A 13,342-nucleotide genomic window follows, 5' to 3' on the forward strand; every position below is an offset into this window, starting at 1 on the left:
AGATCTAAGAAACAGAATGGGAACTTTAAAAACAGAACTTTCACTATACTTATGATGACATTTGTCCTTTCTATGATTTTTCAAAAGCAACCAACCCCTCCTAAAGATGTAAAATCATCCAAATGTCAATAAATTACTAACACATATTATCATTTGAAAGACAGTAGCAGTAAATCAAAATGAATGCGTACTTCAGACATAACACTGAAGTCAGTTATTATAAATACATACATATATGTGTATGTGTGTATACATATATATTTAATAATCACTGGCATTGAAAATAAGCAGTGGGGAACAGGAGGAGAGTTTACAAACAAGCCAACAGGACCTTATGTTCAGTCAGTTTGGAACATAACAGAGATTCACAAAAAGCATACAGAAATGTAAATAACATTTATAAAAATGGAAATAAATAAAAAAAGCATGAAGAGGCTATGCTCAATTAAATCAATTTTGCCAGAAAACAGGGAGTAATTAAATTGGCAAGATCTTAGTGTGGTTTAGTAGATAGGAGAGCTACCCTCAGAGATAGAAAGATCAAGATTTATATCCTGCCTCTGAAATATAATGGCCATGTGACCCTGGGAAATCTATTTATCCTCTCATTGCCCAAGGCAATGCTCTAAGCCAGAGGTGTGAGACACAGGGCTAGCTAGACTGAAGGCAACATTGAGGCATACAGCCAGAACCAGACAAAAACATAACCAGAAATATTTAATTAAATAAAAATGTATATACGACATAGATAATGCTGATGTGGTTTTTAAAGTCAATATGCACAGACAGGGATCCTTATGTACTATTTAATGGCTGACCCTGTTTCTATTTGAATTTGACACTACTGCTCTTAAGAACATTTTAGAGCAGTTGAGCATCTGCACTGGTAGAACCTCACCTGCGTTTCACTACACCAGGGAAATCACAGGAAAACAAAAGATTGAGGTGACTAAGTGGTACAGTGGATAGAGTGCTGGGCTTGGAGTCAGGAAGACCCAAGTTCAGTAATTTACTAGCTATGTGACTCTAGGCAAGTTACTTAAGTTATGCTTGCTTCAGTTTCCTCATCTGTAAAATGGGGATAAAAATAACATCAAACTCCTAGGTGAGTAACAAATGGTGAGGAGCAAATGAGATAATAATTGTAAAACACTAAGCACAGTGTCTGGCACATAATTAGGTGCTATATCATTGTTAGTTATTATTATTATTATTATTATTAAATACATTGAATTAAAGATAAGTTTTTATAAGTTACAAAGGCAAAAGAGTCAATTTAATATGACATTCTTGTTTTAGGGATTAATGTAAAAAAAGTGCTTGAGGAAGAAAGTTGAAGAATCTAGTAGGAAGAACAGAAAAGGAGAATCTGACAGTAGAAAAGACTAGGGAAAAAAGCAGAGGAGCAGAAGGGCTAGAGTCCACATGTGAGGTCATAAAAATGTAAACGAGGGTGGTATCTGGGTAAATAAAAACCAGGAACCATTGTGGTGAAAAAGCCAGTAGAGCCTGATGATGACAAATATAAAGACACTTTGCTTTTTGTTTACTTCTAGAAGAAAATTTGGCTTATAGAGCAAAATGTTGCCTCCAAAAAGGCACTGCACATGAACATGCTAACATCATAAAAAGATTCCTTGACAGGTTAAGAAACAGGAATCTGTTTAATGATTCCAATTGCTAACATCCCATGACACACAAAACAGGCAGACAAACAGTATGGTACATTAGAAAGGGCCCTGGATCTGAAATCACAGGTCCTAGTTCTAATCAGCTTCTCAGGACCCAAGTTTGAATATGCTTTTGGGTAAAGTCACTTCACATCTCTGTGTCTCAATCTTCTCATCTCTAACATGAGGGTAGAGGGCCTTTTAAGGTTCCTTCTGATTTTAAACCAAGGAATCTATGATCTTCCAGGACCTACTTTATCCACCTTCATTTAATTACTGTGGTCATCATATCCTGTTACTCTCCACACACACACAAATCCTTTCCTACCTCTATTTAATGCTTAAGGTGATCTGAAAGGGGTGAAGGTAGAAATATAAATATACCTGTAGATCTAAAAGCTGGAAGGAATCTTAGAGGCCTATACAAATAGTGTCAGGGGTGAGATCATTTTCACTGAAAAATCTGCCATGTGGGACATAGAATTATAGCAGATAGTGATTATTCTATCATTTGTAGGTTTCTAATGTCACAGTTTATATGAAGTATTCCATTATAAACATCCCCTTGTCTGTCCTTTACACTTTTTAGTACTACTAGAGGTCCTCCTCTGAAGATGATTGTTATTTAAAGTGAACCTAGTCAAAATGGTGAATGATTTTTCATAGTATATAACTAAAAAGATTAATTAGGAATTCAGTTTGAGCAAATACAAACACACGCAACAGTTTTAGCAAAATTTCGAATATAACTGCATGTATGCACTGAATTCTAAACACCAGTCTTGATTTTGGAGGAGAATGATTTTTTTGATAAAATGTAATACATGTTTGAATTTCACTGGGAACTTATGAAGGTTTTGCTATTGCAAAACAATTTGTAGGTTATATCAATTTTCTCAAGAGTCATTCTTAATTCAAAAAAACTCTATTTGTTGTTCCTATCTACACTCAGGGTGAAAATGGGTGGGCACAGGCTTTAGTACTAATCAGAGAGAAGTATTTGAGTTCACTAGTGAAAATTTTGTGGTTGTAATCACTTTTTCTTCCTTAGACACCTAAGGAATGCTCCTAAGACACCACCATGCCACAGAGCCTTAGAGCCATGGAGTCATAGACAGAAAGTTAACCTCTGGGTCAGGAGGATCAGGGCTCAAGGTGCACTAGTTAGTCAAGAAGTATTTATTAAGCATCTGTTAAACATATTGGCTATATGATATTGCTGGCTGAAGATCTGAAGCCCATGTGACTTGACTATAAAATGAAGGACAGATGTTGATCTACACTGGTAAAATGAGTTTCCTCATTGGGAATTCTCTACCCCATAGAAATCACAGGTCCAAACCAAAACAAAACTATAGCCTGTGGGAACTGAGATAATGAATTTTCCACTAACATGGACCCCCCTAAACCTTTTCCTGCTTAAAATCAACATCAGATAGTTATGTAATTTACTGTTTCAATTTAAAATGATCCATACATCCCTACTAGGTGCTGGGGGCACAAATACATGATGCAACCCTTACAAGAAGCTTAAATTTAATGGGGAAAATAATGGCAAGCATGTGAATAAGTATATGTAGAATAAATGTGAAGTAAATAAATACAAAGGTAGCTTAAGAGAGAGGGCACTGTCAGTTGGGGAGAATCAGGAAAGGTTTCCTGTAGATAAGACGACAAGGTTATGTTCTTGAAGGAAAAAAAAAATGTGAGCAAATTATTCCAAAATCTAGTAGGACTCAGTTAAATGTGACTGTCCCAATGATACTTACCGCCCTAGCAGAGTCTCCAAAGTCTATCTTTAATCTCCCCATTGCCCTAATAATAGCAATAATTGACTGAATGGTGTTGCTGTAAACAACTGCTTTATATTGTTTACATTCTTCTTCTGAATAACCAGCTTCATGGATAATTCTAAGAAAGAAGGAAAAATAAAAATTTATTTGTCTTACCAGAAAGACATGTTCTAACTAGAAATCTCACAATGATTCTTAATTTCACTTACTTCATTTGTTTTACAATTGTGCTTTTCCCTGATTCACCAGCTCCTAAAAAATGAAGAGAGACAGTTAAGAACCTTTGAACAACATCATTTATTACAAGTTATTAAGTTTTTTTAATCTTTGATTTCAGAAAGCACTTCTATCTTTGAGAAAGCTCTCATGAAATAGGCCATTTTAAATTAGTTCAAGAAAGGAAAGAAGAGAGGAAGTCTTTTTAAATATATAATTCTAAATTATCCCTATCTATACTTCCCCCAAAATGCTGTTTCTATGTCAATTTTTTTTTAGTGTATTATCTGTAACTGAGTAGAAGCATAGTAAATAGAAGGCAAACCTCAAACCAGGAACACATCCTGGCCATGTGATCCAAGGCAAATGACTCGAACCCTGAGTGCTCTAGGGAACTCTCTTAAGATTATAAATCATAAAAAGTGTGCTGACCTGTATTGGTAGAATGAGTTTCCACATCTGGGAGTGAGTTACACCACTGTAATCATATCACTATTTTATTTGCATTTATATTTCCCAAGTTATCTTAATCTTATGTAATCTATAGAGTTACTCAGGGAGGGGAAGGGAACAGAATACTGGAAAAAAAGGAAGTGGAAAAACAGGAAGATTTTACTGCAACTTAAAACTTCCCCATCAGTTAGGACTACCAAAAAATGTTTGGCTAAATAAGTAGGAGGCAATATTTCTCTGCTATTCTAGGATTTTAAAGATGCTCCCTGAAAAAAAATTATTTTGTTATTACATATCCCAATACTGACAATTTTTAAAAATACACTTTAAAATGACTCTCATTTTATAATTTCAAATCTACATTTCTCTCTGCTAGTTAAGGTGTTCTTAGATGCTGTTTACTAACTGTCCACTCCCCTTCATTATTATCCTTAACTTATATCGATATAACTTAAAAAATAAATTATATGGTTGTGGATACAATCAAATACAAGAGACTGCTGCGCATTTAGTCCTGTCAACAGATTTGAGTAGAGGGAGAGAGGAAGAGAGGGTCATTTATTAAGTATTCCTGTCATGCTAGGCATCCTTTTTGTGGTTTTCTTGGAATTTATAACTTGGAATGAGGGGAGGGTGCCTTCTCACAGAGGGAATAAAACTTTGATAAAAATACAGAAGGGGAAGAAAATGTGCTGATGCTGGGCTGATTTCTACAGCAGTATTTGGCATGTTCATAAGAAGAAAACAAGAAAAAAAAGAGAGCTGAGGCTAGAAAACTGGACCCAAACAACCAAACTGCTCCTCAGGGTATATATAAGCAAGTGCTGTACAAAACAGTTCTCTGATCATCTTTACTAAATCCTCTCGATTGTATAAGGCTTAATTATCTAGTTTGTGGCTCACACTGGCTTCCTTTTTTGCCATTCCGTTAAAATGGTGAAGAGAAAGCTCAACTCATGAAAAGGCAACGGAGTCAAGAGTTGATAAAATAAGCGGGGGGGTGGGTAAAAGGGGAGTTGCAGCTATGTGCTAAAATTGGGTTTGGGATTAACTGGGGATTTAATTATCCATGGTATCCCAGGCCTATACTGTTGCAAATAATTTACAGCTGATGTGAATGCCTGGAAAAAAATTGTCATTCAATAATTTAAGAAATTAAACTCAACATTCAGTCCCCATGAAAAAGGGAAAAAAATAAACAGCCAAGAACTAGATACACAACAATGGCATTTACAGTCTGAGCTTTCTAGGGTATGTGCCAATGTACACAGTTCCAAGATAAACACCCCATTACTTATTAATCAATAATAGTGTACTTGGCACTGTGAAAATCACAATCTGAGTCTTTACAACTTAGTGAAGATAACTGTTTTTCAGCATTTTAGGACTAAACAACTTTAGCAACCCATCATGATCAGCTTTTATCGAGGGGCATACATAATAATGCGTCTTCCTGTGTTTTCCCAACATTTCTGGTACTTTCTGGCTAGTATTCTGTCACATCGTTAAAACATTCAGACAGTAATATCAAATATTGGTGAACCACTGCAGAAATAAACCCTGAAATCTATAATTAACTCAAAGGCTCCCATATCCACTATTGTGGGGTAGATACCCCCTGTGGAAGCCATGTATACCACTGCACGGGTAAAGGATTACTTTAGGTATTCATGTCCAAAAAGATGCTGTTAAGACCTTCCACAGAAAGAATCATTCCTTAGTGGCAGAAATTTTCTTTAAAACTTAATTCCCTCCTTACCTATGAAGGTGATATGTGACACTAACTACTTTACTGGACCTGTCAAACATGTAGAGTGTCTCTGTATACTTTACAGCCCCAAAGCATGACAATTAATTTTTCAGTAAAAAGTGGGACATCACTTTAATTTTACTTTCCTCTAATTTAGTAAAGTATTAGGTTACTTGATGAAGTATGTTTATTTTTCTATGGAATAGATAACCACAGTCATTAATACTTTGCGCCCTTTTCTAAATATCTTTCTTTTAATCAATCTTACTGACAGTCTTGTGTTGATCTCATGATAGCAATCTTCTAAATGCTATTAATAAAAGCTCTGAAACGGCACTTTCTGATACATTAGGTAACAAAACAGAAAATAACAGGTTAAACCCAAATTATTAATGTCCCAACTTTTGGGAATGTAGTGAAAAGATAGGAAAAATACTCTAGGTCATAAAGTGAATGATTTTCTAAGAGATTTTTTGCTTAACTTTTCTTCAAGGACACATTCACATGACTGACCTTGTTTCCTGAGACTATGGGCAGCTTAATGTTGTAAAATTAACTATTATTCAAGTATCAATCAAATCTACTTGTGAAAACACTCTTTTCTCTCTCATTTACCTATTTCAGGTAAGAAATTAAAATCTGGGCTCAGAATTATCATGCAAAGCAAATTGAAATATAATGAAATTAATCTACTATTCCAATTTAAAGCTATATCATGTAGCCAAACCATCAATTTTACTAATCCATATGTAGATACAAGTAAATTTGAATATATGCATATATGCAGATAACATTTTAAGTAGCTTTTCAATAATGAATCCATAATATGAACATTTGATTTTGGAACCCTTAAAAATGCCCAGCTTCCCTTATCCACTACTTGCATAAAGGATAGAAAAGAGTGATTCACTAAGGGATGGCTATCATAACATTACAATGATAAAATGCATACCCTTGTGTGAAGATTACCCTCTAACTAACTTCCCTATTAGACTAGCTCATGCCTTTCTTACCCTGGAAGAAGGAAGAAAGGAATGGAATAATTCAGGGTATATCCAGGTAAACCTTTTGATTTTAAAGGCTTTTTTTTACAGCTTTGCTAAAGGAAAAAGAAGATAACTCAATTCAAACCCAATAAAATGAAACCAAGTTGTAGACCTCAAAATTCCTTCTTTTCCAGTTTCTATTCAGTCTTAAGGAGACTGCAAAGAAATAACAGAGGCTGACACTGTTTCTGTTCTGCTTTATTTTAAGGTCACTTTCTGAAGTTTAGCTACCTATGAATAAGTAAAATCACAGACACTGTTCCCAAAAAAGTCCATATCAACTTCAATTTTTTATTTTCAATGTGACATATTGAATAGGGTTGGTCTAAGAAACAGGAAGGGGTGGGTTTAAAGTCTACCTCTCACACATACTGGCTTTGTGACCCCGGCAAATCACCTAATTTCTCAGTGTTTTCGGCAACTCTAAGAATCTAAGTTGCTGGGGAATAACTTTTTTATTTTTAAATCAGGTCCTTTAAGGTAATACTATGGGAAGATCTCAATAAAGTTTTCTATATTTTCCTAAATACACAGAGGAAGATAACACTGGCATGCTTCAAAGGCTTCAATTAGTATGTCTGACTAATGGTTGTTGTTTATCACTGAATGGACATTGCCTCAATGAAACTGAGACCTATTAAAGACCTGTTAAAAAGGCCAAGGTCCACTGCATCCTGGGCCATCTCTAGTCATCTTGATCTGTATCTCACCACTGGACCCAGATGGCTCCAGAGAAGAAAGGGAGGCTGGTGACTGCAGAGTTTCTCACTTAAATTCAATTGACTTGCACGTCATGGCATCACCTCTCAGATGTCATGGTCCATTTCGAGAATGAAGGGCAAATAACAACCACCACCCTGACTAATGGTGCAATAATGCAAAACTAAGGCGTTACTAAACCTTGGATACTTAAAAAAAAAAAAAGCTTACTAATAGTAAGAGTGGTCCTTAATTATTTCACATCTTTTAATCAAGACAAGATAGATAAGTTAAAAACTCTTTTCCCAAAAAACAAATGTATTGGATATATGGTGGTAGTACACATTATAGCTACAACTAAAAGATGAATCCAAATAAAAGCTCAAACACTTATGGAATAGATTTTGGGAGAAGAATGAAAGGAGTTTATATCCCCCTTTCAAGTTCATATCAACTCTTTCAAGCAGATCTGGTACATGTCTATAAAAACAGCCTTAGAGAGTTGCAGAGGACACAAAGTGGTTAAAGGATTTGCTCGTTATCACATAGTCCTGATCTGTCAGAGGTAGGACTTGAATTCAGGGATTTGAATTTTTTTTGAATTGATTGAAATCAAGGATTTCAAGGCCAGTCCTTTCCTCCATTATGATGGTTTAAAATGAATATTACTTAAACACTAATATACTGTTGATAGAATAGTGAATTATCCTCAATTGTCAGAAAAGTAATTTTGAACTATGAAACCAAAGTCACTAAATTGTGTGTTTTTTTCTTAGCAATACTACTATTACTACTACATTTCTACATTAAAAAGTAAAAACAAAAACCAAGAAAATCCCCAAGCAAACCAGGAATCCAAAGGGGTGCCAATCAAATCAGGAATGACTGAACAAACTCTGATATATAAATGTAATATAGTGTTACTGCAACATAATAAATAATGAAATTAATAGTTTTAGAGAAACCCAGAAAAACTTGCATGGACGAATACAGAGTGATATGAGCAGGAGCAGAACAACATAAATAATAAAACTGAAAAGAAAACAACACACGCCTGTAATCATTACTACTGGGGAAGCAGAGGCTGGCAGACTGCTTGTACTGAGGAATTCTGAGATAATAGCATGTTCAACCAACTGGGTCTCCACAGTAAGTCTCTAAAGAATATGGTGACTCTCTTGCTCTTTGAAGTCATTAAGTTACCCATGGAGGGGGAAAAGGTTGGAAATGCAGAACTTCAAAACCACTGCTCCAGTCACTAGTGGCACTGGCCTTGTGGGTGGCTTTTGTACCAATCTAGGAGCAGCAGAGATATTGCAAAAACATTAAGAATTATGAGCAATATATCAACCAACAATGATTTCAAAGGACTAAAGTTGAAGCATGCTCCCCTTCTTCATGACAGAGGGTAAAGGAATGAGAGTTGGCTAATATGTCAATTTGTTTTGCTTGAATACATATTTGTTACAAGGGCTGGGTTTTGTTGCATTTTTCAACTGGGGTGAAAGGTAGCAGAGAGAGGAAGTATGGTGATAGGGCTACCTGATCTCCCTCCCAGCACCCCAAAGAAGATCACTGAAATATTTTTCATTTATAACAATGAAGAAAACAGAAGGAAAGCCAGAAGGAATTCAGATAAGCAAAACACCTTTAAAATTACACGTATTTATCATGTATTTTAAAGGAAAAGCACAGATTTGTAGCTTTGCCTTTGATCTTTTTCTGTTCTTTCATATATAAAAATGCTCATTTTATTATGTATTTAAATTGGGAATTTTAAAAAACAAAAAATAATTTTTTAAAGTCCCCAAACTAATTTGGTCAAGAAATATTTCTAAATTTGAAGCATACTGACTGAATCCACAATGAAGAGCTCCACATTCAAGGTCACCTGTCACTGTAAGGGAGATGGTACCATAATGGTGCATCAGTCGGGGGCAGGACAGAATTATGATAAAAGCAGAAAACAGTGGATTGAAAAATTAAACCAAAAGACAAGTCAGGGTTATAGTAATCCCTGTTTTATGCTGCTCACTTTTTTAGGGAAACTTAGGGAAAGAGATAAAAGACCAATGTTAAGGAATTGTTCTTCAGTACAATTCCTAGCTAGGGCAGACTTTTAGACTAGACCTGTGTTGGGGTCTCTTTTTCCTAGGGCTGCTACTTCCCTTCTCAGAAGGCAATGTTAGATGGTAAGTTGCTGAGTAACAACTACAGCTTAACAAGTCGGACCCCTTTATAGGTAAGAGGAATTTCTTTACAAATGGGAGGAGGCATATTTTAATAAAGGAATTACTATCATGAAAAAAGACCTCTGTGGATTGCCCAGATCACCAGAGCTCTATAGGAAACAAAAAGTGTGGAAAACAAAGATGAGGCAAATCATATTAAAATGAGCGAAAATGACTTTTCTACACTGTGCAATTGTAACTAAGTAGCCATTTTCACAAGTCAAAGATACATGCAATTGCAGAGAGCCTTATTGTTGATGTTCAGTGGTTTTTCAGCAGCATCTGACTCTTCGTGGCCCCATATGGTGTTTTCTTGAGCAAAGATACTGAATGGTTTGCCATTTCTTTCTTCAGCTCATTTTACAGATGAAGCAGAAGGAAATAGGGTTAAATGACTTGCCCAAGGTCACATAGAGCTAGTTAATGTCTGAGGCCAGATTTAACTCAGGAAGATAAGTCTTCCTGACTCTAGGTTTGGCATTCTATTCACTGCATCACTTAGCTGCCCACCGAACAGAGCCTAAAGAAATACAAAGGGTTTAAGAGTCAGAATCCTGCAGTGATAACACATACCAGACACTTCCCACCCCCACCACAAGTACATATACATTCCCTAGTCATTCAAACAACTAGTCGTACTCTGGGTCCTCCCTCTTCATGCTCCATCTGAAATCTGAAATTTTTTCAGGTGAGGGAACCACTGTCAGGTCAGGCAGCTCCCCACACCAGACACCATTTCTTCTCTGCCACCACCTCTTTCTTCCCCCTTAGGGGCATCTACTACATTAAGCTCTTCCCTTCTATGTTTCACTGTGAATAATCAATTCCATCTCAGGGACTCTCTTTCTCTCTCACACACATATATACATTAAAAAAAAATACAAGTCTTCTCCTATGTGTCTTCTAAAATTACTTTAGCAAAATTTCTTCCCTATTTCTCTCCCTCTAAATTTCCTTTATTTCATTTGAGTAAAAAAATTCTAATCATGAATGATTAATTTTAAAATAGTTCTAATAGCAAAATACTTTTATCTAAGATAAGGAAAGTTATAAGGGGGAGGAGAGGAAATCCAAGCTTACTAATTCCAAGAGTCCATTCAAAATATTCTCAAAAATCTCCATCTACCCTTTTTATCTTCATAAGTAAGTGTCTTCCCCCAAAACTGTCAACATTCAGATTCTTGAAAAGGTTCTTTCTTTTTCTGTTTTAACCACTTGGACATGAAAAATATGTAGTTCTCTATTATGTTTAATTGAAAATTTATAGCATCTCAAATACATTACTGATAAAAAAAACTATTTGCAGGATACCAATTGGATTTTAATTGCCTTTAATTACCTGTGAATATATTTCCCCATAGCAACAACATTAACATAATATATAATCGAAGACTGCCTGAATATATATCTCAAGAAAATACAGAAACCAGGATGCCAATGTATCATCAGAATCATGAAGCACATAAACTTACAGGAGCATAGAACTTAAAACATAAACTTTTTTCTTTTCTTTTTTTTAATGGGAGAGAGCTAAGACTAGGACTCCCTACATCGCTTAGGCTGGAAGTTCTGGCTAGTTCCAATACTGATCAGTCACAAAGCTTTAACCTATTCTGTTATTAGGAAATGGGATGACTTATTTGTCCCTCCTTAGACAACCTGGTGACCCTCTAGAGACTCACCATATTGGTGCTTGACTTAATATACAACTAATGGCTTTTAGCCCTACTTAAGCTTAGAACTCCTGAACGCTAGCAATTTGTCAGCCTTAGTCTCACAGCAGCAAGGACCACAGATGTGTACCAACACAATAATTTCACTGCTGAAACAGAAATAAATGCCTAAGGAAGCAATGCGATGAAAGCTAAATGCTGTCATTTCTTTTTTTATTTTAAAAGACTAAAACAATCATGATAGATGGCAGATAAAACTTGGGAAACCAGTAATAAGCAAACTAAACTAAGGAAGCAAAACAAAATTAATCATCATGAACACTTTGGTATATTATACCTATTATCAAAATTAAATTATTGGGTACTTTCTGATTTTTATTTTTCATTAAACTGTTAATATGTAATTGAAGAAGAGATTAAATAGACAAATTATTTAAAATTATACAGGGCAGGGGGAATAGGAAGGTTCATTCAAGATCTAAATCTATGATCTAAAGAATAACTTTGTGAGGAGAACAGTACCCCAACTTCTTCTCACAGTTACAAGGAATGACAGTAATGTATTCCTGTGTTAGTTTCTACCAGTGTCCTAACAGGTGTGGTCAAGGTGAAAGTAAAAAGTACATACAGTTTGTATATATAATCTTTATGACTATCTTGGAAACTATGTGACAGAGGATTTGAAATTCCCATTTAAAAAGTCTGGGCAAAGACCCTTTAATTGTTAACTATGGCTGTCCAAAGAAGTATAAGGTGTTCTAAGAGTAAATTGATGTATCAAATGTCAGGTAGTCCTGATACAGTGAAAGCAGTTCTACTTATAATTTAGCATAAATTAAGAAGGCAGGAGAATGTGAAGGAAGTGAAATACGCTGAATAATCCTTTACTTTGAAAAGGCTTATCTGTAGGAAAAACACAACTATCAAAAGCCAATGGTTTTCTGATCATCTATTATAGAAGCACTAAAGTCAACATATTAATTTGAAAGCCCTGTTTGTTAACAGGGAAATTTATCAAATGGAAAACCAATGTATTAATATAAACTTGCTTGGTCAGAATTTTTTCCACCCTAAATACACAAACATTCAAATCACTGCCATCCTAATTATGAATTGAGCAAATATGCTGCTAATTAAATCATAACTAATGTTTATTATAGCCACAACATTAGATTTGAGTTGTGCTCCTCTGTAGAATGCTATAGATAATAATAATGTAAACAGCATATCTGTGCTTATTTATATAAGGAATATAATTTTTACCTTCAATATATCATATTTTACCATCATATCTTAACTTTTTCTAATGTTGATCATACATTATGATTTGACATAAAGCCAGTGTCAGGAGTACAAACCTCGATGATAATATATCTCCCTATGATAATATGCCTCCCTCTCCCCCAAGAAGTTATAATCAAATTTGTGACACATCGTAGCAGTGAAATTAGAAACTTCCTATAATTCTGGCAAGGTTTATATCAAAGATAATTTAAATATGTTGTTAGTAATGTAATGTTTAAAAAGAAGGAAAAAAAAGGACAGGATTCTCAATTGAGAACTAGTTAGAAAAGTATGCCAAAGTGCTGTCTTATCCGCAGGAGAAATAGCTACCTAGAAGAAAACAGGAAAATAAATTGATGGATAGTGATAGAACATATAAAGACCTAACAAGTATATGGAGCTGTTAACAAATAAAATATTCTCATCCCTCTAAATATACACCCTCTAAAATGGCAAGAATATCATTGAAAAATTATAATAGATATAAAATGCAGAAACACTGAAGTATTTAGACTGTTTATGAACAC

The 13,342-nt window shown here is 35.0% G+C and overlaps 1 protein-coding gene across 1 annotated transcript in view; it reads right to left on the reverse strand.

Annotated features, from left to right (window-relative positions):
* Window positions 1-13,342, reverse strand: part of LOC138175881 (guanine nucleotide-binding protein G(i) subunit alpha-1) — a 96,457-nt gene that overhangs the window by 28,602 nt on the left and 54,513 nt on the right. Inside the window, exons 2-3 of the mRNA XM_069106525.1 lie at window positions 3,673-3,715; window positions 3,440-3,581 (exon numbers count right to left, since the gene is read on the reverse strand). Of these exons, the coding sequence (XP_068962626.1) occupies window positions 3,440-3,581; window positions 3,673-3,715 (185 nt within the window). The remainder of the gene's footprint in view (window positions 1-3,439; window positions 3,582-3,672; window positions 3,716-13,342) is intronic.

This window comes from Petaurus breviceps, unplaced genomic scaffold (assembly GCF_028583685.1).
Source record: "Petaurus breviceps papuanus isolate PSGF00001 unplaced genomic scaffold, PetGlider_PUasm1.0 79, whole genome shotgun sequence".
Classification (NCBI taxonomy): Eukaryota; Metazoa; Chordata; class Mammalia; order Diprotodontia; family Petauridae; genus Petaurus; species Petaurus breviceps.